The sequence below is a fragment of the Aedes aegypti genome, chromosome 1 (assembly GCF_002204515.2).
Source record: "Aedes aegypti strain LVP_AGWG chromosome 1, AaegL5.0 Primary Assembly, whole genome shotgun sequence".
Taxonomy (NCBI): domain Eukaryota; kingdom Metazoa; phylum Arthropoda; class Insecta; order Diptera; family Culicidae; genus Aedes; species Aedes aegypti.
The window spans coordinates 12,246,899-12,274,774 of record NC_035107.1 but is presented as its reverse complement, the minus strand read 5'-3'; the positions used below and the strand labels follow the sequence as shown (position 1 = coordinate 12,274,774).

Below are 27,876 nucleotides of genomic sequence, written 5' to 3'. Positions count from 1 at the left end.
GGCAGATTTGAAAAGAATTTGAGAAAAATTCAAAAAGAATCTAGAGAATAGAATACGGTGAACACATTTTCATGTAAACTTCCAGGATTTTGAATGAAAAAAATAAACTGATAAAACTGATCTTATATGTACAATTTGAAACATAAGTTTGCTCTTGCACCTTAATGTAATGAAAATTTATTATTATTCTCTTTTCCCAGTTCAAATTTCAGTGTGCACAAAATTGTTTTGGCCGATGAGGCAAACCGCTGTCAAACCGCGCCGTAACGCCTGCGCAGCTGTCAAAAATTTTCCTTCTGGCAGCAGAGTGCGCGTCGTAAATTTCCCGTGCTGGTGAAAAATTGCAATAAAGTGCCGGAAAAACCGCTTCCCAAGCAGTGAAAATGGTATCCAGACCGAAGGACAAGGGCCGCGATCGTGACCGGGACCGTGATGGAGAGTCCAGCCATTCGCACGGGAAATCACGCGATAAAGATCGGGATCGTCGCAGGTAAGAGGGCGAGTGGGCCCCATTCCGGAGGGCGTGGTGCTACGCCACCCGGTCGGGATGGGGGGCGTTACGAGTTGCGGCGATGGTTGAGGTTATGTCGCTTGTGTTTACGTTACGCTCAGTCGTTTTTGTTGTGGTTTTGCGACAACCAGTTCTTGTTGTTTACTAAACGAATTGGTGGTTCCCTGAGAGTTCCTAATAACATGCTGGCAATATAGCGATTGCTGTGCCATCCATTTGAAGCTTACTTTGACAGTGAGCTAACAGAAAGGAGAAGAAGAGAGTTCCTAATGATTATTTTATTCCAATTTTTGACGACAACCTTTTAGTTTTAAACTTCAGTGAGAATAAATAACCAAATTTCCAAATTGATATTAATATCTGAGAGAGACTCGCGAAGAGGAAAAATATCAACGTCATATGCAGCCCAGATTCCCCTCTCACGAAACGTTCCAGCGCTGGAAAGATCCATCGACTATGCCGTACGTCTCATTCAAAGTTGGGATCGAGGCTCGTTTCAAGGAATTGGCGTTACTTCCATCGACTTGGCCAACGGGAATTTGCTTCAGAGAATTTCATAATTATGTTTGGGACCCGAAATTATAATACTGGCCCATAGCTGAACACTGAATGAATGTTATGTAATGTTGTTTAATAGTTTAAATAGTTTCAGTTTGGCTTTCATCAAGATTGTAATGATTTGTTTCTCTGTATTTGTGTCATTAGCTCTAAGTAAAATTTCAATAAGATCATTATTAGATCAGTTGAAAGTATACAAATAAAGAATAAAGAATCATATTTGAATGTAAAACGTCAAATGCAGCCCACCGTTTTTATGGCTGAAAAAGTGAAAAGTATTGTGTTCAAAGTAAATTGTTATTGAAAACCTCAGTCAGCGGAGCAGTTTTTTCCAAAGTTGCTGATGAATCTAAGCAGAAAATAAATTATTTCTAATGTCTGTTACGTTTGCTGGCATGAAATTTCAATCAAACGGCTATTTATGATTCGATGTGATGCAAACTCAATCATTTTTTGCTGAGAGGTTCATGTGAGGATTTGAACGGCTTGCGCATAATTGGTATAAACACCAAGTGGAATAAGAAAAAAAACTCAGCAACCACAGAAAAAGAAAACCGTCTTCGCGAGTCTCGTCTCAGATTAATATTAAATTTTAGTATGTATGTATGCATGCATGTTTATTTATTTGTGACGATAACCTATTAGTTTTTGAACTTTTTACAAGTTTTGGTTTGCTTTGTTACAAATTTTGGAAGCGACCTTCTGCAAGATACATCTTAAAAAAAATGCTGTGTACAGGTCTAGTAGCAAATCTCTTCTTGGTTTCTATTTAAAGGCTATCTTTGTTCACATTTTCTTCCATCAATAACTGAGTCATATTAACCTGACAATATTAACCCCTTTTGTAGCGTTTTTTGTATGAAGCGCTTGCCAAGGGCATTGTATTTTGATTTATAATACAAGAAACTTCTCAAAAGCTTTTAGTTTTGCACTGTTATAATTGCAAGAGAGCGAGGAAGAAGAGAATCTGTGAGTCACATAGGACCTTTAGAAAAGTTACAGGAGATTTCATCATAAATTTCTTGTGGAATACTTTCAGGAGCTCCTCCAGGCATCCCTTCAGACATTCTCATAGAAATATAACACAAATTCGTTTGTATTTTTCAGAGATTTCTTAACGCATAATTAAAAGAATTTATCCAAATTTTTCTCCAAGAAGTTCAACGCAACTATCCTCAGTGATTTTCACAGGAAATAGGGTGATCAAAGTACAGACCGTTACGCGTAATTTAGCCATTTACGGCAAAACCAAATGGAGGTGGCCAAATTATATACGCGTAACGCTCTGTCCAAAATACATTGTGACCGCTCATTTTGAGGTCACAATAAAATATTTGTTAGCAAGGCCAGTTGAAGGTTAAGAACACTGAATTATTGTTATTTATGTAATATATATTGTTTTGTGAATATTTTAAATGTCTAAATGTGAAAATAAATGTCTGTCTCCACTTTTATTAGTGTTTGAGTGACGTATATTTTGCATTTAGCAGTACAATGGTTGAAGTCTCTTTGTTTATATTTGTTTGTGTTTACTCCGACGGTTGTTTATTTATTTATTTATTTATTTATTTATTTATTTATTCATTCATTTATTTATTTATTTATTTATTTTTCTATACATTTATTTATTCATATACTTAAACATTTATTTAAAAAATATATATTTTTCATATACACTTATTTATTTATATTGTTCATTTATTTACTTAGATTGTTTATTTATTTTTATAGATTGTTTTTCATATTTTCATATTTATTCACAAAAATATTATTATATGCGGAAAACAAGTGATTAGGGAATTCGAATTGTCAAGGCAAAGCATGCAGCCAAATTTGTCGGAGTAAATGGGTAATTTAGTGTAGAGCTTCAACCATATTAATGTTAGTGTGTAAGATTTTGCGTCATCGATCCGTCAAGCTTCGTCTTTCATCGTGTCCGATCATCATCATCTTCGTCATCATGCCTGTATGAATGTCGGCACTAATTATGATGGGGCAGGTTCGGGTTTATGTGCTGACTGAACTATAAATAGGAGCCGCCGATTAGGGTGAAGCTCTCTTGTAATTCGAAAAGTCCTGAGGAGTGACGAAATAGTGTCGGTCCGCGAGTTAGTCCGTCACCATACTGACCGCGGTAGTTCCCCCGTAGTTGCGCTATAGTGATAGTAGAGTTCTGTTGAAGCCTTAAAATTACTATATTAAAACCTACATCATATAACTACGAATTAAAAGTTGTTAAGAATATAAAATCCACAGTTAAAATGCCGCTAAAACTTAACACTAAAATCCATTTAAAATAAAAGTACGGATCATCGAAAACCCACCACTAACGGTTAGAAAAGTGCACCACAGACAATTCAGTTAGTTCTAACCGCGCTAGTTTTTCGTGATCGTGAACGTACGCCCAGTGATCAAGCGAGCTAGTGGTGAACAATAAACTGCAGTGATTGTGTTCAAAAGAAATTGTGGCCGGCCGGACAAATTTAAGAAGAAGAGTGAACAATGGCATTCCGTCAAATCTGTGGTTGTCCGGCCCATTTGGTGCATGCTCGCTTGATTGGCCACTAACGCGCGCGCTTTGTACCACTCCCAGGGCATGGAACTTGGCCATCGCTACAAAAGGCCTTACCGACCTCGCGACACTGTGTTCTCGAACCAGTGAACCAGAACAGTGACACCCTGAGAAGAAAAGAAGAAGATTTGGAAAAAAGAAGATGATCCTTTTTTGTACCCGCCGGATGGAGTTTCCTGTGTCAACTATGCATGCCAACGGAGACAACGATCGGCCGCAACGGTGAGCGCTAGTTTTGTAAAATAAAAAGTTAAAATTAAAAAAGAAACAGTTTCACTATTTTTCCCTGTTTTTCTTGAAATAAAACTTCAATGTATGGCCTTCTTAACCTCAACTGAATTATCAAAATTATTAATGTAAAGAAATTCTTGTTTTCCGCCATTTTGTATTGTATTTGTCCGCCTTGCCACCAAATATAGTTGGGAAAATTATCCGGGAGCACCAAATGAAACGACCCTGAAAAAGTGTGTTGATAACCCCTGTCCCATAGGTTTGCCCATAACAGGGGTTCCCAACACGCTTTCACATAGTAACAACATAAAACACCCTATCTCGGATTTTTTTTTTCAGATACTATTCCAAGATTTCCTCCAGAGATCTACCAAATTATCCTCTCTTCTCCAATAGTAACGTATTCTAGGAAATTTTACAAGATTTATTTAGTTCGTTCAAGAAAATCTTCAACGTTTCACTGTAGAGCTTTTGATAAAATTGATTAGGGTATTTTTTTAGAGAACTCTACAAGAATTCCTTAAGGAGTTCCTGCGCCGATTTTTCCAGTCATTTCATTTAGATTGATGAGTTCATCAACGATATGTCCCAGAAATTTCTCCGACATTCCTCCGGGATTATTCCAGAAATTGAGAGCTCTCTCAGAAATACCCAAATTCGCTCAGGGATTGATTCCTGCTTTTCTAGGAATTTTTTTAAGGGTTCACACCAATAAATATACTACAACATTTATTCCGATCACCCTTATTCAAATTTCTTCCGGGGTTGCGTTCGATGTTTTGTTTTTTTGAAATTCTCCATTTCATGGATTTGATTGATTATCTGACATAATTTGTTAGAAATTTATTTAGAAACTCCATAATGACATTTTCCGGAACTAAAGAGTTCTTTCTGAGATTCTTTCAAGAGTGCAGGAATTTCTATAAAAAATATCATTTGTTTTGTAATGCCTTCGGAGCTAAATTTAAGGAATTAGTGGTTGAATTTATGAAGTTATTATTAGCTCAGAAACAACTTGAAGTTTGTCTTACATTCCTAGGTTTCTCAAATCTTGCAGTTATTTCGAGTCCAAAAAAAAGTATTTGTAGACTAAGGGCTTCAATATTTCCTCAAACTTTTAAAATTTCTGCACTTCCTAATAAAGTTCAGCGTTTATGATCATAAAATGTGTTCTAATCTTCAAAGAAATGTCGGACCCCTCAGAAATTTCTCCAAAGTTGATTGGTCGAAAATATTTGAAGATTTACAAAGTTCAAGGGTTCATTGAATTTTATATAAATCCAGATGTTTCAACTCATCAATGCTTCCTGAAATTTCTTAAATCTCATATTTCTGTTTATAAAAATGAAATCTTTGTAATCACATAAAAAGTCGTTCAAATGAATCCTCACAAGATTCGTCGCCTTAAACAAGAATGAGGGTGAATAACTCTAGCAGATCGTTGTCTCGTCATCAACTATGACCATGACTAACCAACGTCATTCCAAAAAAGTTAACGAACAACTTTTTCTTCATTCCTTGTAAACCCCTTTCTCAAAGAAGCAGGCGTTTGTTGTATATTCGCGTCCTACGCACCAAACGACGAAGTTTCATTGTCCCGAAGAAAGAAAAGTGGGGCCACGTGGGGCTTTTTTGTTGTGGTGGTTTGAGAACATGATGAAAATATGTTAAAACAGCGAATTACCCTAATTATATTTTTGGTAAAAACAGTCTAAAAATAGTGTTTTACAAAATCCAGGATAACTCATGAAGCGACAGATGGCGGCAGCTAATTTTTTGTATACGACTAGCCAAGAACATAAGTTTCATTGTCGCGAAGAAAGAAAAGTGGGGCCATGTGGGGCTTTTTTGTTGTTGTGGTTTGAAAATCTGATGAAAATATGTTAAAAAATGCTTATATTTATGAAACTTTTCATGAATTTATATTTTTCAAATGTATTTCTAAAACATATTGCGTGTTGACGAAGTGATTTGAAAAAGTCATCACCAAACTGGTATCGTATAATATGGCTTTTATTGAACACAATACTATTACTCTAATAAAAATCAAAGGATAGGTAGATACACATATGGGACAAATTATCTTGAATTCCGTTTAAAAGTTTATTGGAATACCAGTTTAGAAAACACTTCGTCAACATGCAATATGTTTCAGAAATACATTTGAAAAATATAAATTCATGAAAAGTTTCACAAATATAAGCATTTTTAAACATATTTTCATCAGGTTTTCAAACCACAACAACAAAAAAGCCCCACATGGCCCCACTTTTCTTTCTTCGCGACAATGAAACTTATGTTCTTGGCTAGTCGTATACAAAAAATTAGCTGCCGCCATCTGTCGCTTCATGAGTTATCCTGGATTTTGTAAAACACTATTTTTAGACTGTTTTTACCAAAAATATAATTAGGGTAATTCGCTAATTGTTGAACGGTACCCAAATGTAGAACGATCTGTAAAAAAACATGTTAAAACAGGAAATTGAACCATTTTCAAACAGTTTCAATAAATTATACATATTATTTTGTAAGTTAGCTGTACTATTGGACACAATAAATTTAATTAGCACATTAATTTATTAAACAAAATATTGATTGAAATTTTTTATCAATAGGTGAAACGAAAATTGCAATTCTCTTAGAAAAAAACTTAAGCTGGGGCTGAAATAAGCTGTGTAGTAAAACATACTACGTTTATTGGGTTAAGCACCTATTCACGATATCAGTAAAAGTCTACTTTAGTTATTTTCTAAACATCCGTACAATTTACTCGTACCTATTAATTACATAAACACATTTTCAATTGCACTTTCGTTTCACGTACATTTTCCATTTGTTGAACACTAGCATAACATGACCGTCTTGGTTTCATCAACAGTATTGCCAGATTTTTAATTTTCGTAGCAAACACCTATATTCAAATGGAATGTTGCATTATACAATATAGTATTGTTCATTGCTTTAAATATCTGTTGAATAATTATTATAAAAAATCCTATAATGGTGTCTGTTTCAATGATGAAAAACGCAATTCAGTAAAGTATAATTAATTGCACCCCTGGCTACATCCTGAATCTTTTTCGAATTTCACTATCTTCACTATGGCATCAATGTCATTACCGTTTGTTTGTTTACATCATGATTGAAATTACGCATCGGCTGCCGATTTATCCGAAGTATAAACTCAATCTCGCGATTGATGCTGTAATGTCGAAGGTAATGTACATTAAGAGAAGCCGCTAAAGTCTATGAAGTGCCGAAAGGGACGATTCACTTCCGTCTCAGCCCAGAGTAGTCAGGGAAAGTGCTTCGCGGACCTTACCCTGTCCTCACCAAACATGCAAGTTGAATGAATACGGGAGTAAAACGGTCAACATTTGGCGATAATCGTTCAACATTAGGATAAGATGGGTTATGTATGCGTTCAACAATTGGGTATAGAACTATCTTTCTAAATATATATTTTTTTATTTCAAAATGGACATTACAGTGCCAAAAAATGTAACAGGAATAATGTTAAACAATCGCCTACAGTATTGAATGCTTTTTTAAGCAACCTTTCTATCAGAATTTCCATTAAAATCAAATAGCATAAAAACGTCTATCTTAACCGTTCAACATTTGGCGATTTACCCTAAATCTGAAAATTTTGCTAGTGACTGATGTAAATTTACTTTGTTATAGTTAAGCTTCTAATACTTAAGGAAAAAATATTTTGATAATTTTTTTATGAAAAAAGGGTCAAAATCGAAAACAGTCAAAAAGTTTTAACTAAATTGTCATATATCGTATTCCACGTCAGTGATAGAGTGTAAGTGTCTTCTGAAGAAATGTCAAAAATGCCTCAATGAACAACTTTGCAGAAGAAAGTTTTTTGCTAGGACGCTCCTATCAAAAGATAAAACTGATCTAGATCAGTTTTTACTTATCTAGATCAAATATGAATGTGTCAAAATATAGTACAAGTTATTCCAAAACACTTTGTCGAAGACACCAAACCTCTAGGGTGCATATCTAGAGTACTAGAGGTTTTGGCCGTCGAAAACAGCGATCTGCCCCAGTGTGGGCGGGCACGAAGCGCATTGTGCTAAAGACTGTTCATTTAAGAAAGTGGACACGTGTTTTTTTACAGTAAACTGTTTATTTTCGAACAAATTCATGAGTTTACCTAAAATACATGGAAATCAACGTAATTTCGATCAAATTCATCAAAATTTGAACATTTATTGAGCATTGCTGGATAATGCTCTTACTTTTCTTTTGATACCTCCCATAAAATTCTGCACAACTTTTTTCGGAACTTTTCGAACTGCTTTTTGAACTGCTGACCACATTTTCTAGAAAAAAAAAAACGATGGAGCTTGCTTCTCTTCCATCCTTCTTAGGATACCGTTTGATTATTGCCCAATATGTTTCAATGAGGCGTTGTTCAGGCCAGCAGCAAGCCACCGGGGTGCCTGATACAGCACCACACCAATGGACGCAGCATACCTCATGCTGCCGGCCACAAACACATCAAATTCCTCATTTCCACCACTGAAAATACTTACCTGTAGAGCATAGTAATAGAACATACCTGAAACAAAACAAACCATTAGAAGACAATCAATATTAATTACAACATTTACTCACCATCCAGATCATTCCAGATCCAAACATTGAATTTGCATTGTTATTGTTTATCTATCATTGTGTCATTGTCTGACAGTTCGAGAATATTCAATCCGTCAATTGTATAACAGTTTAGACACAGCTCATTATTGTATGCAACAATGCATATCGAGAATATTCTATGCAAGTACAATAGGGTGAAGGACTATATATAGGGCGAAATACTATGTATCAAGTCAGTCTGAAATAAACCGTGAATTCGAACGTATCTCTCTCGTAATAATTATTCCCTACCGGATCGTATCCGCGGGAACAGGCGTAGTTCTGAGCAATTTGATGGATTCGATCATTTTTCTACAAATTCGACTTATTCCTTCTTGAGCATCTCCAAAGTAGCTGAAGCATAGTGAGCCGATGCTAGGTCTGGCAAAAACAATGGAGGCATGGTATGCTTTCAGTAGATGGGCAGAAGCCATTTTTTAATGCATTCAGTTCTGTAATTTTCGCCGTTGATTGAACCCGTCGTGAAATATGTAGTACTTTCATACCGCAGGAGCAAATTGCTTGCCATACCAAATCATTTTTCCCAAATTTTTCTGTTGGGATGTATCGTACGTCGTCAGAAATATCTGTTTTGGCACAGCGTTGAAAAAATAAAGTTTGGACACTTCGCGATTTAAGCCAAATCTCGGAACGGCAGTTTTTCTGTACACCATTTGTGCAGAAAAAAATTGAGAGTCGCCATGTCAATTCGACCCATCGTTTAGAATTTATAATTTTTTTTATGTCAACTTTTGTCTGCTGTCAAAATAAACACTTGAGATCACACTGAAACAAAATTTAATTTGTTTTTATGGAATTTTTACACCAAAATGCTAATTTTTAGGTGTCCACTTTTTTAAATGAACAGTCCTTATATAGTGTGGGTTAGATTTCCGCTCCATATTGGAACACTTTTCTTCAGTTTTTTTCCGAGCCTGCCATTGGGTGTTGCATGTAAATACGTTGTTTAATGTAGTATTTTATTTCCAGGGCAAATTGGCCATTTCTCCCATTTAAACTCAAAGCTTACTAAAATTATCCTTATGATAGGTTATTGAAGAAGTTGCTCTACACGGCTTTTAGGATTCGTAAACGGCAAATATATGGGTCATTTCAAGACAATTTTACGATGTATTGATAGTTCCCGAATAGGATTAATAACAATGAAAGATTTAGCAGTTAAAAAAAAAGGTTTACGTTTGTAGGAGTTCCAAGTTCAATAAAATTGATGTGTTATCTGATTAGGGTTGAACATAACCTATGAAATTGAATGAGAACATTAAACTTATTGACCAAAAAGATAGTGTTTTGATGTTGTTGGCAAACTATGGTTTTATTTACGAACTCAAATTCCTTAACATCCCATTCTGCATTTCCGTTATAAATTGCACATTTTCATGATTATCTCAGAAATCTGTCATAGGATCATCATCATTGGATTTGGCTTTTAAAATACACGACGAGAGAATGGTAGGGTTGTCTTTTGTTCAATTATTGGCATACTAGAAGTTACTTGAAATTTTATGTCATCCCTTAACATCTCATTTTACGGTATTCGATTTTTTCGTTTTTTTTTCGACTAAAATCCGAAGTATAACATAGTAACTTATACTAGGCTAATGTTTGTCTCGTAAAAAAGTGTTGAGTCAAGTGAAATCTCAAATGCGCAATCTTTTTGACCATTCATGTACGCAAAAATTATCAGTTATTCAAAATAATAATATTGTTTGTTGTTTCCAAAAAGATATGCAGTTCAATACAACTGGATGTACTGAGTTGAAATTATTTTAATTATTTTTGAATAAACAATAATCTACATCACTTTGGATGTAACATGCATTCATGTCAATGATAATTCTTGTTGAGCCTAATGTTTAGTTTTGCTTAATGTAAATTATTGAAAATGTGAAACGCCATTGTTTTTTTGTGAAGTGAAAACGTGTTAAATAACTGTGAGCCTAACATACCGGGTACATAAAAGTAAGTTTTTTCATTGTTTCTCTATTTTGTTTCCATTTTTTATTGAAATCTTTCTTAGTTATAGTCCACCCACAAACATTGTGAATGGAAACAAATTTGAAGAATTAAAGCTTGAGGGATTGCGAAGGTAATTACGTCTATTAATATTCCATTAAATCATATAAATAATGAAACACATATTCGTTTTAGGTGTAGTCATCAGCAAATGCTAAATACATGCAGAAATATGATGAAATAACGTTTTTATTTCGTTGGTATGTTAGAAATTTTAGAAAAATAATAAAAATTATCGAAGTTTTTTACAAATACAAATGTCAAATAATGCAAATGTATTTAAAATTTAAACGAATAAAATAATCAAAATAAACTCTGATTCAAAAAATAACATTGCGTTGTTTCAAAAACAAAATTTTGATTTCAAATAGAAAAATATGTTGTTTTAAAAACAAATTTTTCAAAACAAAAAACATCTTTTTTAAAACAAAAGTGTAGCGTACCGCGTACAAATCTAATCTAGCGCGTTCGGTAAAATGATCCAACCCCTGTCGTTATACGGCCGAAAAGCCGATCGATTTTTGAGTAGGCTAAGAACGAATCGAAAATATATCCAGCAGCAGAAGATTCTGTGATCTGGTAGAAACCACACGTAGTTTCGTTTTCCCTTTATATCCCGAAAGTTTAAACTAAGAGTGAATCTACAAACACCAAGTGAAACATAAAAAAAAAGTTATATTTGTTTAATCCAAAAATTATATTTTTTGAAACAAAAATTATACTTTTCAAACTGTTTTGTACGCGGTTGTCAAAATCAACAACAAATAATTGAACCAAATTCGCAGTGTTGTTGAAACAATGAAAACCAATTATAGGTCGGCAAAAAATATATATTTTATGATGAATCCATACAGAATTCATTTATATATAAAATTGTTTTCTCTGCGTGTGACAATCAATACATTCTAAATTCGCTTTACAAGTAGATTGGCAAATATATACATATAACGTATTTTATTTGTAGTCATTTTTATGACCAATACTTATAGTTTTCAAGTCACGTTTAGGTCACTTTTTGGTCACTTTTTTGATCAATTTGGTCACTAAAGTCACTAATATTTTGTTGCCTGACTGCTACCAGCCCTGCGGTTACTACAGCTATACATAAATAGACCCCGAATCTGTTAATTTTTGTTCGAAGATTAATTGATGTTTGACTTATTAAGATTAAGATTACTGAAAAAATGTAGTGATTTTTATGATTATAATTTTAATGATTATTGATTAAAACCCAATTTTGCAATGATTGGAAATGAATCACAACCATTAGTCATGATGAATGATTATGATTAACTGTAAATACTCTGTTTTACAGATCTCGTTCCAAGAGCCGGCATCGCGAAAAGGACAGGGAGCGCGAAAGGGATCGTGACCATCGGAGAAGGAGCAGAAGCCGATCCCGGGATCGACGTCGTCGGAGTCGATCCCGCAGCAGGGACCGGAGGCGTTCGAGGGAACGTGAGCGTTACGACCGAGGAAACAGTCGAGCTTCGGATCGATCGAATCGTGGCCGGGAAAGTGATGACCGGGAGAGCGCCTACGATTACAAGGGCATCGAGTTTACGCAGAGTGTAATTGAGTCGATGATGTCTACGGCTGCGAATGCGAAGAGCTTTGCCGAATTGCTGAACAGTTATAATCAGCAGCAGCAAATCCAACAGCAACAGCAGCAGATTCAGGCGCAGAAGGCACTCCTGGAGGCTCACAACGAGAACAGCCAGTCGTCGGAAGCGGGAAGAGGTGAGTTGTGGACGGGGTGCCTATTTTTTGACGGAAGGTCTCTAAATTCTCTATTTTAACGAATATGGTATCTAAAATTACTTATTAGATGCCCCAAAAATCTTCAGAGATTATTAAGCGACCACTTCACAGGTTCTTCAAGATTTTCATCTCAGAATCTAACAATATTTTTCGTTCAACAGATGGTCCGAGTGGAAGTGGAAGCAGCAGGGATGATGCTGAACGTCGGCGAAAGAAGAAGTCGCGTTGGGCTGGTGGAGATCACGATAAAACGTTCATTCCTGGAATGCCTACGATTTTGCCCCCTGGAATGACGCCGGACCAGCAGGAAGCCTATTTAGGTGAGTGTAGTAAAGCAATGCACCATATTCCATTTCGTTACAGCTCTAGGTTGACGGAAATTACCCGAAGGAATCGATCGAACGGAGGTCTACACGGAACAACTCCCGAAAAACGTTATCAGATAAGCAACCAAGAGTCTCAAGAGCGCAATAATGACATGACATGCTTTCTCTCCCTAAACAATCTTGAACTAGACATTGCTATTCGGCTTACAGCGTTTCAGCTTCATCGGTTTAGCTCCCAACGACGCTGCTTGCGATTTCGCGGTTCCAAGACAAGGGTCACCGTCGTAAGTAGTTTCAGCAAGCATCGATGATCCTGCATCATTTTTGTCGTTTCCGGCTCTCAATAGATAAACCTTATCATCCACAAACCGCCAATTGTCAGTATTAATCTAACATCGGGGGGTTTACCCTCGATCTAATCTCTTTTTGCTCTCTCGTTCTTGTTTCCGGCACATGTTCGGTAGTTCAACTGCAGATCGAGGAAATCAGCCGGAAGCTACGCACCGGGGACCTGATGATACCGCAGAATCCGGAAGAAAGGTTTGATAGTTGTTACTTTGTTCGATTATTGATTAAGTATATCACGGAGCATTTTTAGGAAGCTTTTACACCGTTTCTTAGATCTCAGGGTATATAACACTTTATACAAGGTTTTTGAATTCAAATATCAAAGTAGAACGCGCTGATGAACAACAAAAACTATTTTGAAACACATGAGTAAATTCAATAGCAAGCAGCTATTGGTGCCAAGAATAACGTTGCCGAAGACATTATTCGCATTGGAGTCGATTATCTCTAAGAATCTCTTTGAAGGTTTGAAACTTTTCATTTCTAAAAGGACTTACTTCGGCGCTCCGTCATCGTAATGATTCATCATCGAAACTTCAAAAGCAATTTTTCTGTTCAAAACTGAATATTATTCGATGAAAATGTGTTCACTGTGTTTCGGTTGGCGAATAGAATACAGTGAACACATTTTCCTGTAAATTTTCTTGATTTTGAACGAGATAACTGCTTTTGAAAATTCCGAAATCAATGACGGATCCTGCGCCCTTAATTGGTTAATTAGAACGGATTTCAAACAGCAACATATGTTGCAATTTCTCGACAACCAGTGTTGTGTTGTCGTTCTTGCACCCAAATTTTTGAAACTTTGTATAGGGTAGATTGCCAATTATTGCACGCCCATAAGGAATCTACTGTATTTATTAGCTAAGAACATCTTGGAAACAGTTTGAGATCCTATAGTGCTTCCAATTTATAAATTTAATCGAGTCCGAAAAAAAGTTTTGGTAGGGCAAGAGTTTACAGGACTGGTAGCAGGTCTTTTCTTAGAGACTTGTTATATACTTCATGCAAGCCTCTAAAAAGTGTCTATTCTTAACCTTCGGGCTGTCGCGCTGTTGTACTTTGTACAACAGTTGTGATTTATATGCTATCATTTTGCAATAAAGATATCTATCGACAAACCAAAATGTATTCCTCAAGAATCTTCTTAAGAACAATACTCGACGGTTTTATTTACAGTATGACCCTTGATAATGCGGTAAAATCAGCAAATATACATGAACGTCGCATAATAATGAACGCACTAAATACGGTTCGAGTGAACCACAGTTTTAAATCGGTATATCTCAAAATCCAGATAATATAGAAACTTAGGGTCTTTAGTATAGTTGTTCTGGAGGTGAAGCGTTATCTGATGGTACCGCATTTAATTCGGAATTTGACCGCTAGGTGGCACTAGTGGGCATGGAAGTTTTACTTTTGTTTTGCAAATATTTCAGGATCCTGATCATTTAGAAGGATAGCGTCTTCGGCAAAGTTGTTTAGTAAGTTAAGGACTATCATTGATCGAGCTAGTTGATTCAAAATTTTGCCACAAGGTGGCGCTAGTGTACATGAAACTTTTGTTTGCAGATATCTCAGGAGCCTGGCCACTTAGAGAGATAGTGTCTTCGACAAAGTAGTTCAGTAGCTCAAGGACTATCATTATTTGAGGCAAGAAATATGATATTTTGCCGCCAGGCGGCGCTAGTGAGCATAAAATTTTTGTTTTACGGATACTGCAGGATCTTGACTTTTCAGACAGGCACCTTCAGCAAAGTTGTTCAGAAGCTCAGGAACTATCATTGTTTTACAAAATCTCTAACTTTAAGCATTAAACAAAGAAATAATTTGAAATACTGAACAACTCTGCCGAAGACGCCATCTTTCCAAGTGATCAGGCTCCTGAGATATTTGCGAAACAAATGTTTTATGCTCACTAGCGCCGCCTGGTGGCAAAATTTTGAATCAACTAGCTCTAACAATGATAGTCCATGAGTTACCGAGCAACTTTGCCGAAGACGCCATCTTTCTAAGAGGTCAGGATCCTGAGATCTACGATACAAAAGTTTTAGCTGACTAGCGCCGCCTAGTGGCAAAATCCCGAATTTCTTGGCTAAAATAATAGTAGCCCTTGAGCTACTGAACAACTTTGCCGAAGACGTCATCTTTCTAAGTGGTCAGACTCCTGAGTTATTCGCAAAACCAAGGGTGTTGTACAAAGTACAACGCGCGACTACTCGCGTTACAAAAATTCGCGCGCCGACCGAAAGGTTAATGAAAGGTCTCTATAGTCTCGTACTTCAGTATTCTAATCGCAATGAATCCTGTTGCAAAATTCTACAGTCTCCAGAGAAGCCTTTACTCAGGTAAATGGACTATGGAAATACATAGAAACCCCTTATGGAAATTCACCACAAGAAATCGGGCCTTATTTTATAATTTATAGAAAAATTTCTTTATCGTTCCCTGGATACATTCTCTGAATGTAGACTGAAGACTTCCTTGAGAAATCCCCAAGAATTAATGCACCGTAGGAAATCTCACGAGACATCTCTGAAGTAATTCCAGACGGGAGAGAACTTCCTAATCTTAAAGAAAATCTGTAACACAACTTTATTAGACATTTTGGGAGGCATCTCTGGAGAAACTATTGGTTGAATTTTGGAGAATGTCCTAGGAAAATCGATGGAAGAATCACTGGTTAAAGATGCCTCCAAGAATTTCTAATAAAATTATCCTACAGATTTTCTTGACATCCTTGAAGAATTAGAACAGTCTTTGAATTTTTTTTATAGAATTTTGGGAGGCATTCTTGTACATTTCTGAAAGAATCTTCGGATGGTTTTCTAATGATCCAGGATGTCTACTACCAGGAAAAACCTGGAATTATCAGGGAATTTTGGCAACACTCAGGGAAATTATTTTAAGCAGTATTATATAGTAGAATATATCCTTTTTGTAACAAAAATTTTTACAATGAAAAAAAAAATTCCGCTGTGCCGCAACCAATATGCTTCTTGAGATGCTGCATTTTTTTATGATTTTTAATCATTCAACATAAATCTGCTTGCAGTGAATCCAGATGCAACATTCTAGAGGCTCCAGAGAAACCTTCACAAGTTCTTGATGATATATTTCTAGGATCCAGTGGAAAGCTTCAGGATTTCTAGTGATTTCTCCAGAGATTCTTGCTGAAATACTTAGAAACTCCTACATGGATGCTACCAGCGATTTTGCAATGTGTGCTTAGAGTATTTTTTTAAGAATTTGGTCCAGAAAATCTTAGAGTATTCAAACGTAACTGCATCCAGTAATTTTCACAGAGATTAACTTAAAAAAAAAAACAAGTTGTATTTCATCCTTTCACTGATTTTCTCCAGTTGTTACTTCTAGGAGATTTCCTACAGATCCTACTACAGGAGTTCTTCCACAAGGTTTAACTCCAGAATTAAAAAAATGTTTCGACATTTTTTCAATTTATCCTACAATTATTACTATGCGGTTTTTTTTTATTTATTCCAAGCATTTTCATAAGGGTTCTCAAGAATTGCTCAAAAATGTCTTCAGGCATTATTAGATGAAATCTATTATATTTCTTCCAAGAATTTCTTGATAAATTCCACCTGAGGTTCAACATTAAGTTCAGCAATTTCTCTCGGCTTTTCTCATGTATTTTATTGAAATATGATTGCTTCGGGTTAAACATTCCTCTAAAAAAAATCGAATAAAATTTTCAAATCTCCATGGATTCTTTAAAACTTTAAAGGTTCTACCGGGTCCGTCCCACTTGGGTTCAGATTGGGTACCACTTTTAGTACTGCATTTGGTCTCTCGATACCCGAGGAGGAACAAATAACTCCCCAATAACTGCATACCATTTTTTGGTATCATACCAAAATTAGGTATTGTTCAGTTGTCAATACCTTAATTTGGTATTATAATGGTATTGAAAAAAATCCTTAAAACAATCAAAAATACTTCATTGAGGTATTAAACAGCTATTGAGGTCTGCTGGAGGTATTGAACTACAATTGAAAAATTTCATTTTTATATGAAAATCCATCAAGTATTATTGAGGTATTACAATACCTGATCTAGTTATCAGTTTGGTGTTCGTAGAATATGCTTGAGATATTATTTGAGGTATTTTACCTCTTATGCAGGGCTAATTCATACCTCATTCAAGTATGTAGTATTGGAAATTATCTGTTATGGAATACCTCAATTTGGTATTCAGTAGTTATTTTCTTCTGCTCGGGTAGTGCAAAAGGTACCGTCAAACGGGGTAACTTGCAACAATTTTCAACTTCAAAGCTATATGGATGAAAAATTTGAGGATTCAGATGAGACAAAAACCATCTGTTACCCTAATCGCCACGTAAAGAATACCACGCGGTATTAATTTTATCAGTATTTGGATTTCTGGGATCAGGAGAGACGAAAAATATGCATTTTTAATGCTACCCCTGATGTGGGGTAACATGCAACACACAGTGCTACCTAAAGTACACTATTAAAAAGACACGGACACCGTCTTCAGCCAAAAACTTATCCTATATCGTGTTAATATGTCCATTTAATAATTTTCTGCAGTAAAAGCATGACAATAATCAGAAACAGGCTACTCTATCCTTAGAAAAATAATTATTGATTGAATTATGAGTATTAAACTAATTCGATCGAAATTCCATTCCATTGGCATTGCATAGGTGTTCCAAACAGGGAAATTCTAACATATCATGAGTATTGAGAGTTATTGGAAAGCCAATTAAATGTTTTAATTCAATTTTTCACAAATACAATGGTGTTTTAGGTTTTATTTTACATAACTTATTTTTTTACATATTTAAACCAAAGCGACATTTTGAAATTTATACCATAAAATGGTCTATGTTGGTGTTTTGACATAACTTTCATGCAAAAAGTTCCCAACGGAAGATCTGCATGTTAATTTTTATGCAGATATTTATAATTATCAGAGTGTCCATCCATCCGGGAAATCCGGGAAAAGCGTGAAAAACCCGGGAATTCCAAATAACCGCGAAAAATACGGGAAATACCCGGGAAATTTTAGAACAAACCGGGAAAAAGCATTATGGGCGAAACTAGGAAACGACTGCTTTACAATGCACACTTTGCATCATGACTTTTTGTAAGTTGATATAAATAATTAGTTTTTTAGCAAAATCCTGTAAAAAAAACATTGGTTCATATCTCCGCAGATTTTTTTACAATTCTAATCGGTTTCTTGTTAGATCTTTGCTGAATATCTGGCTGGAAATATTGAGCAGATTCAAAGGACATCTTATGAAATATGATTTAATCCTTGAAAATTTTCTAGCAAGGTACTTATTGATTCCTGGTAATTTTGTTAGTAAAATTCTTGATATCTTTGCTAGAATCCTTAGGAGAATCGAGGCTCGAAATACTTGAAAGTTCTTTGGAAAATTATTGAAAAAAAGTAATTAGCGGGTTCCATAAGAGATTTTTAGAGAATTTTATAAGAGATCCTATTTTGTATGAAATTTCTAAATGATTTCTAGCGGTTGGTTAAAAAAACCTTTTTAACCTTTTATTTCATTTTTTGATCTAAGCGTTTTTTTTTACTGAAATCTCTGTCAGTTTCATTAAAGATTTCTGATTGGTGGATTCGCAGAGATGCTAATACTGTTTTTTTATGAAGGTTTGTTTGGATTACTAGCTTAATTAGTCCACAGTCCTTATTAAGGGTTCTACACGAGATTTTGTATTGTTATCAGTAGATTCACCGAATTCTTACTGTTTTTCAAAACGAATTGCTCTTAGGTATTATTGGGCATATTTTTGTTTAGCTCTTGACGGCATTCTTTGAAAAATCTTTGATGGATTCCTTCAATGCTGCTAGTTTGGATTTATGTCATTTTTTTGAAAGCTGGCCATCAAATGTTTGTTTGCCAGATATCTTTTTTGAGTTTAACTAGTATAGAACTAATGGACCGGATTTGTTTTCATATACTTTCAAAATGTCCCTGAAATTTCTATGATTTCTAATATAAGCACGGCAATCTTCACCCTTTCGAAAGATTATTTTACTCTGTTAACCATTTTCTTCAAAGGTTTCGGAATATACAAATGATTTTTTTTAAAAGAAAATTGAATAGATATTTCTAAAAAATCGAAAACCTGGTCAAAGAGTAACTTCAGCAAACTTTCAGTTCTGTCAAGTTTGCTAAAAATCTTTAGTTGGTCTATTAGATTTCTCAATAAACTGTTTATATCTGTTTGTTCATAACGGTTTCGAAAATCAAGCTGTGTTCAAACCACAGCGTTTTGAGAATTTAATTATAAAAATAATGTTTGGTCATACAAATTTTACTAGTTTGTATAAAAAAAACGGAACCGTTGCAAATATTTTGACTGTATAATCAATATTTAACATCCAAGAGCAAGCAGCTGAAGAATTTGCAAAACCCTTCTACGAGGTAGAAGTTTAAATAATACTCTATTCTCATTCTATTTATTGCAATATTTATAAAACTGCTGGTAATTATTTCTTATTGTCAATCGTTTAGGAACTTAATATTTTCCATTAGTTAACAATCTTAATTAAAATGCATTGGTCAGTAATACATTCATGTTAATTCAGTAAATTATTATGTATTGGTCAGTAATACAGTGGTGTTCTTTTGTTATCGAACTGCATTAAGTTTTTTGAAGGATAAAATATAAACATTATTCATTATAAGAAACTGCTTTGAATTCCAAAGTTTGAAAACGAATATTTTGAAGATCTAAACAAATATAACAACTTTTTTTTGAAATATCTGGGCAATGTGAAGTCGCAAGACCATTATGTCATCCGGTTTTATATTTTTGGGCATCCGGGAAAAAACCGGGAATTTGAAAACTGATTTTGAATGGACACCCTGATAATTATTCATTATTATGAAGAAAATAAAACTAAATCTAATAATAATGAATTTATGTAAATATTTCAATATTTATTACCAAACATGCATTAAATTGGTTGAGGTACAATCATTTTAATGTCACTGAACAAATATATGTTTAAATTTTGCCTTTTCATGTGTTTTCGATAACAAACGGCAATAAATATCAAACAATTGAGATCAAAATTTCTGTTGCAAGTTACCCCACAAGGGTAGTTAAAATCGTTTTTGAATTTTTATAGTGCTTAAGCATCAAATTATCAAAACTTTTATATTGTCAATTTGTACACTATTAAGTACTGTAACTGAGGGCAAATGCCTTGAATGACATATGGTATGGGGAACGTTTTTCAGCATAAATTTCATACAATTTTACGTGTAATATGATTTTCACCTCCAGCAAACCAACCAAAAATGAAACAATACTCAAACCCTCGCCAAAATGTTCTATTGTATACCTAAGATCAATAAATGGCGGAATAATTTATAATTATTTAACACAATGCTGAACGAAACGATAATTCGGTTACATGTCGGAGTGTTGCAAGTTTCACCCCTGTTGCAAGTTACCCCGTTTGACGGTACCCAAGTTTGACAGATCGCAGTACACTTTGCATGGCATTCTATATTACTTTATGAGCCATAAAATTTTAGGCAACTACAAGGGACATGGAGGTCTTTAATGTGTCTTTGGTTCTACAGCAGTCAATACAAATTATTACAGTTATTACTCCGAAAATTCATGGAGAAATTTCTAAATTTGTCCGAATTTCGTCAAGAATTTTCTTCAAAAAGTCTTATGGGACATGATATAGAGATTCGAATGTTTTTTTCAATAATCATAGCAATTTATCAGGAAAATACGAGGAAGAATTCCATCAAGAATAAAGGAGTTTCTTAGGACATCTTCGTATGAATTCATCAAGGCATAATTAGAATTCACACAAGTTTCATCATTCAGAGGTTACTCTATGATTTTCATTAGAAATTATTCAGCATAAAACATGTTTAGACAAGGAAGCAGAACTTAAGATTGTCATGTTTATAAAGGAAAGTACATTTCCAGTTGAGTGTCGTACATGAGCTTATGAAACACAATTGAAAACATTCCAACTTTTTCTCAATATTTTTGTCTTCTATACAATAGCGGGCCCAGATAGCGGTAGCGGTAAACGCGCAGCTATTCAGCAAGACCAAGCTGAGGGTCGTGGGTTCGAATCCCACCGGTCGAGGATCTTTTCGGATTGGAAATTTTCTCGACCTCCCAGGGCATAGAGTATCTTCGTACCTGCCACACGATATACGCATGCAAAAATGGTCATTGGCATAGTAAGCTCTCAGTTAATAACTGTGGAAGTGCTCATACGAACACTAAGCTGAGAAGCAGGCTCTGTCCCAGTGGGGACGTAACGCCAGAAAGAAGAAGAACAATAGTAATAAACTTTGTAGGAAGAGAGCTAAATATACAAAAGGTACATAAAATAGTATATATTTTAGAGTTGGTCACTATTTTAATGCAAATCTCTATTAATTTAATTCTTCAATTAATTAATCGGCTTGCAGTGAATCTAGAATCAAGAGGAACCTTAAGAGACTATTACGTGACTATTCCATAAGTTCTTAATAATATTTTTCTCGGATCCCAAGGAATGCTTCAACAATTTTAGTAATTTCTTCCTAATTCTTCCTGGAAGGATCTTTGATTCCTCATTAAGTTCCTCCAAAACTTCCTCAAGGTATTTTCCTTGCATTTCATCAAAAAATCATTATTGTGGTTCAAATATTTATCTACCGTAATCCGGGGTAACATTGATGATTTTTCTGAATGTTTCTTTAATATTTCGTTTGAAAATGCAAATGCTGCAAAATTTATATTTAAAAAAAAAACAAGTACTGTCACCCATAGCTCGAGACTATATACTGTATTTTGTTTATTGAAAGATTTAAGTATGTTAAAAAAAATATTTAAGGCGATTTTTTGATTTAGTTGATATGGGGTAACATTGATCACCTAACGTTGTAAACGATGCCATTTTTAGTAAGAATCACATTTTCCTTGCTTATATAAGCAGATTTTATGTGAGACATGAATCTTCGGTAGTGTCATCCTTAACAATTAAAATCATTTTTTCGAAAAGTTAACAAATTTACGCATAAGGTAAACTCAATTTTCGTAAAATATTAACTTTTATTTATTATTTATTAATATAAGAAAGAGAATCACCATTTATGATTTGGAAATGTTTCATCAATAAATGATAATACGAACTTTTGATGAGATGAGTCATTCCGATCAATGTCACCCCGCTGATCAATGATACCCCGGATTACGGTACATATCAAAAACGAAACATATTTCCAAGTCTCCATGTTTTCTTCAATACTTCATTCAAGGTTCCACACCAGTTAATATTACAGTTGTTGCTCCGATAATTCGTAGATAGTTTTTTCATGAACTCTGTCCGAATTTCATCAAATAATTTCTTCAAAACGTCTTGTAGGACATTATTCAAAAATTGTATTATTATCTGAGCAATTTATCAAGAAAATTCTAGGAAGAGTTTTATCAACAATATAGGAGTCTTACAGAGATCCTTGTAGAAATTTATCAAGGCATAATTAGAACTCACATAAGTTTCATCTGAGGTTACTCTAAGATTTTCATTCGGAATTTTACGCGGATGTTTTTAAAAAAATTCTCCAAAACGATCTGAAAAATTACCTCGATATTTCTCTGGAGACATCTCGGTATAAATGACTGGAAAAAATCTTCAAAGAATTCCTTGAGTATAAAAAAATTAATAAATTAATAAAATTAAGTTCCTGAAGGAATTCCGTTAACTCAATTTTTTAAGCGGAAAGGTTGGAGGAGGTCTTAGGGATATCAACGGAATATTTTTTTGGAGAAATTGAAACTTCATTGAAAAATGTCTGAAACGATCTTTGGAGGGATTCTTGATGGATGCTCCGAAGTAATTTCTTTTAAAAATTCCAAATTGAGTTTTTGAAGTTATTTATAACGAATTTCTAGGAAGGATTATTTAGAAAGTTCGTGAAAAATCTCCAAACAATCTTGAAGAGATCTTCGGAGTAATATTTGAATAAACTCAATTCGAAAAAAAAAATGTGTCAGAAATAATCTTATAAGAATAAGTAAATGAAAAACCGAATTTAGCAAATAGGGTGCTCATATCACCCCATCGGTAAAAAATCGACTCGAAAAATGATTTTTTTTAAATCATGCATTTATTCGTGAACTTTATGAGACAACGGAAATCATTCCATTCCATTGATCTAAAATTTGTTGGAAATCATGCAAAAATCCGACGATTACATAATATTTCCAAAACTTTGATCTACCTTTTCTTAAGGTGGCCAAACTGCCCCATTTTCCCCTATTCAAACTGTTTAAGGCGAAGTAGGCTGTCATTGAAATGTGTACGCGTCGTTGATGATTGTTGCTAATTCATCTCATGATTTCGAACCAAAGAAAATCAGTCTGTTTGGCACTGACACACCTGAAAAAGTATCAGCATACTTAATTCATGTTAGCGCGTACAGTGATACTTTTTCAAGTCAATATAAACTATCAAAACTGAGTATTATCACTTTGAAATGCAAGCTGAAAAGTCATCATTGTTGTCAAAACGAATGACGGGCAGTAGCCCTGTGGACTGTTTTATCGAACGGACTTCAAAAACTAAATTATTGCTCTAAGAAAGTCCAATTATTGGAATAAGGTCGGTTTTAGAAAGCCACTTTTGTATAATCAACTTTTGAAGCTCTGTCATATAGAGCGGTAATTATATAGAGTACCATTTTTTGCTTACGTTACTTCATAAATATGCAAAGAAACTTTTCCAATCAAAATACTATTTTTTATACGTTACAATCGTTCGATATTACCATTAACGTGAAGAAATAAAAAATCAAAAAACGAGGTCTTTAAAAATCGACTTTTTTCGATTTTTGCATTTGCTCTCAAATGCTTGTTAGTGTATTTTTCAAAATATTTTTTACACTTTTTCATGAGAGTTGTGGCACAGAATATATTAGCATGAACAAAAACCATTTTTTCTCTAAATTTAACACATTTATTAACATATCAATTTTTTCAGAGGTGTGCAAGATTTTCATCGACATCTTTTAGTAATTTGCAAAATTATCATACAAAATGCCACTTTATTGAAACAATATCCCCGCATCATAATTTTTAAATACATTGTAAACCATTTCTGATCAAAAAATTGTTTGTAGGTTCAGCCCAATATTTTTGAGACTGTTTTGAAAGTTTGCGACTACTTTTCGATACACTCCTTATACCAGAGGTTCTGAAAGTGGTATTCGACCTTAATGTTGCCAACATGGCGATCAATTGCTCTTGAGTTTAATATAATAACATAGTATACTAATCAAATAAACTTAGGTCGCATTTATTCTAGATTTGAAATTTTTCTAGGCACCTTAAATTAAGATTCAAAAGCTTGTACGGCATTCAGCGATGCCGGCGAACATTCAGTTAAACTAGGGGATCTAAACCCAAGTATATCAGAAGGATTGGCACAACTATATTCGAACAATACTGGTATGTAAATGCATTGTGTTAAAGCAAATGAGTGAATTGTAAATCTACACACATTACGCTGTTTCTACTTCTTGTTAATAGGTACAACATTATATTTGCTCTAAGTAATCTGTAAATTTACACACAACTCTCTACTCGGCAAGAGTAGACAGCAGAATATCTAAAGAGAAGTAAACCAAACAGCATCATATGATACTGTCTCCCGAGATTAAAATTTGGATTCAGGAAATTATCTATTCCCGCAGTTATCTTACTTTGATATTTGAATACAAAACAGCAGATCTCATTATTAAATTTGAAGTTTAGTCACAACGTCGATTATCCCACACTTTGTGGGAAATGACAATGCTCTCATAGTCATGAACCGTACATAATTTGTGAATCAATAACAGTTTAATAGCACATTGACGAACTGATCTATGATTTGTTGTAACTCATATAGTCGAACCTCCATGAGTCGATATTTCAACACTCGACTCATGGGTTTAAATAGGATTATAATTAAAAGATAATATCTGGATTGCTTTCATGGTTCTTTCAAATATAATTCAACATTTCCATGAGTCGATGACCCCTTCAATATCGACTCATAGTGGTTTCACTGTAAGTTTATTATCAAGATTATACAATTAGTGGTAGGTTTAGGGAACAAAGTAATTCATAATCTGTGTAATCCCAAAAAAAGGTCCCTTACTAATGAGTTTTTCATTTGAAGCGATTGTCCAAATTAGAGCTGTGGATCAGCTGTGCATCGCGGTAGTCGTCAGCATCAAGCGTACCAGACAAATTCAGTGAGATATGGTAAACGAACGAATCATCGACACTAATCGACTCCATTTTCAGGATTTGACCATTGTAATGAATTTATAATCGAAATGTTGAGACTTTAACCGAATTCAGTCTCGGCGTTACAACAATAATCAAAACCTAATGCTAACTTTTGTAAGGCCCCCGACAATTCCCGGAAGATTGAATCTTCTGCCCGAGCCCTGCCACCTACGCACTACTGCACAGTGAAAGTAAGTTTTCAGTCGGATCACAGACAAGCCATTCGGTGGATAGTGGCTCATATTTCGTGTGACACTTGAAACCAGCGGAAAGAACGGGAGAGAACCAGTAGTGAGAAAACCTGAAACTGACTGACGAATGAATGGCGGCGTCTGTTTGATCGCGTGTGAAATGATCACAGTCACAATGTCACTCAGTAACCCCTTTTCCGTCTTTTTGATCTGGAGAGAAAACCGTACAGAGATGTGATTAATGGTTCTTTTTCTCTTTCCCCCTCAGCCGTGTGTGTTTGCGTGTTGTTATCGTCGTTGTTACAAGGCGAGACAAACAAACCAGGAATTAATTACGAATTTCTACCGTTACAGCTCATGTTTTAATCAGAGATTTAGCTAACGAAAAATTTCAATTGCAGTAAAATAACAGAAACTTTGTAGGTTCTAGCAGGCGGACTCATTATCGAAACCACATTGAACGATAACTAATTCGAATTTTAGCAGGTCAAACTAATGATCGTTTTTACCATACAGGAAATATATCTCACTCACGAAGCTCTAATGACCACGTTCTTTTACCAAAGCGCAGCTAATAACGACAAATAATCAAAACTTTACCTATAATTTAAGCATATTGCACTAGTTGAAGCTACCAGAGCAAGCGTCTCATCTCCTTTTTTTGTGTTTCGTTTCTGTTCTTTTTCCCCGAATCATCCACAGATCGCCGTCCCCGGAGCCGATCTACAGCAGCGATGGCAAGAGGTTGAACACCCGTGAGTTCCGCACTCGGAAAAAGTTGGAAGAACAGCGCCATCAGCTGATCCAGCGGATGCAATGCATGAATCCGGACTTTAAACCTCCGTCGGATTACAAGTAAGTAGAAATGGGTCGGACGTTGGGTGTGAAGTCTGTGCTAGGGAGTCGTTCATCGCTTACTATGTTTTTTTTTTCTGTTTGCAACAGGCCACCGGTTATTCGTGTCAGCGATAAGGTGCTAATCCCTCAAGAAGAGCATCCGGACATCAACTTCGTCGGTTTGCTGATTGGGCCGCGTGGTAACACTCTGAAAGCTATGGAAAAAGACACCGGTGCCAAGATTATCATCCGTGGCAAAGGATCCGTGAAGGAAGGCAAAGTGGGACGCAAAGATGGTCAACCACTTCCGGGAGAGGACGAACCGCTTCATGCTTTCATCACGGCCAGCAATCCGGAAGCGGTCAAGAAGGCTGTGGATCGTATCAAGGATGTGATTCGCCAAGGTATCGAGGTACCGGAGGGACATAACGATCTTCGCAGGATGCAACTTCGGGAACTGGCCCAGCTGAACGGAACTCTGCGTGAAACCGATGGTCCTCGTTGTACTAATTGTGGTTCCAATGAACACAAGACCTGGCTTTGCCCAGACAAACCTAACATTACAACTAGCATTGTGTGTTCTTCTTGCGGTGGAGCAGGTCACATTGCTAAGGATTGCCGAAGCAAACGTCCGGGACAAGGTGGACCACCAGCAAGCAACAACCAGGCCAAGATCGACGAAGAATACATGAGCCTGATGGCCGAACTTGGCGAAGGACCGCCACCAGAGTCGAACAGTCAGCAAAATTCGAATTTCTCCAGATCGTACGGTGTGTTTGAACCCAGACAAGCTCCACGTCCCCTCATGCAAACGCCGCATCTCCCACCTCCGCATGCGGCTCCACCAGCACCCCCTACCACAACAGCCCCCATGCCTCTACCCCCGCAGATGAGTCAATGGAACATGCCCCCGATTCCTGCTCCTCCTCCACCACCCCCAGGAGTTACCCCTTTGATGTCCTGGGGACAGCAACCTCCCCCACCTGGAGGTAGCCCGGATGTTCTCCCACCGGGCACAGCTCCCCTACCACGATACCCACAAAGCTATCCTCCACCGCCTCCCGGAGTATCACAACCCCTGGCACCGGGAACTTCTCCCGTTGGAATGCCCTCATGGAGTGGGAGTAGCTCATCTGGAGGTCCGCCACCCCTCATGCCACCAGGATCGTGGCAGCCCCCAGGTGGAGCCCCCGGAACAAGCTTCATTCAGCCACCGCCCATGCCAGTCGGGTTACCGCCGGCTCATTTGCTGAGTGCTCCTCCACCTCCGCCACCACCTTCGTCGTAAGCGTTTTATCTCTTACTGGAATCCAGCAGGTAAGCCACGATTCTCTCTCTCGTCGGGACTATTGCATAATGCTTTTACTATTATACCAACTATGATACGATTATGTTTCGCAAATAATTCCTACACAACTTTGAATCAAAAGGATAAGCTTGCTCTATCGGAACCTAGTTAATTGGTAGATCGAATACACTGTTAGAATTAGCGTTAAATATAACAAAGAACCCTTCATTTTAGGACTAGTT

At 35.8% G+C, this 27,876-nt stretch overlaps 1 protein-coding gene across 1 annotated transcript; it reads left to right on the top strand.

Moving 5' to 3' along the window:
• The first annotated feature begins 275 nt into the window (after positions 1 to 275).
• On the top strand, positions 276 to 27,876 carry LOC5564257 (splicing factor 1). Its single transcript, XM_001648559.2, has 6 exons — positions 276 to 490; positions 11,875 to 12,299; positions 12,482 to 12,640; positions 13,111 to 13,186; positions 26,212 to 26,364; positions 26,455 to 27,876. Exons 1-6 carry the CDS (start codon positions 384 to 386, stop codon positions 27,632 to 27,634), a joined length of 2,100 nt encoding a protein of 699 aa, XP_001648609.1. The 5' UTR covers positions 276 to 383; the 3' UTR covers positions 27,635 to 27,876.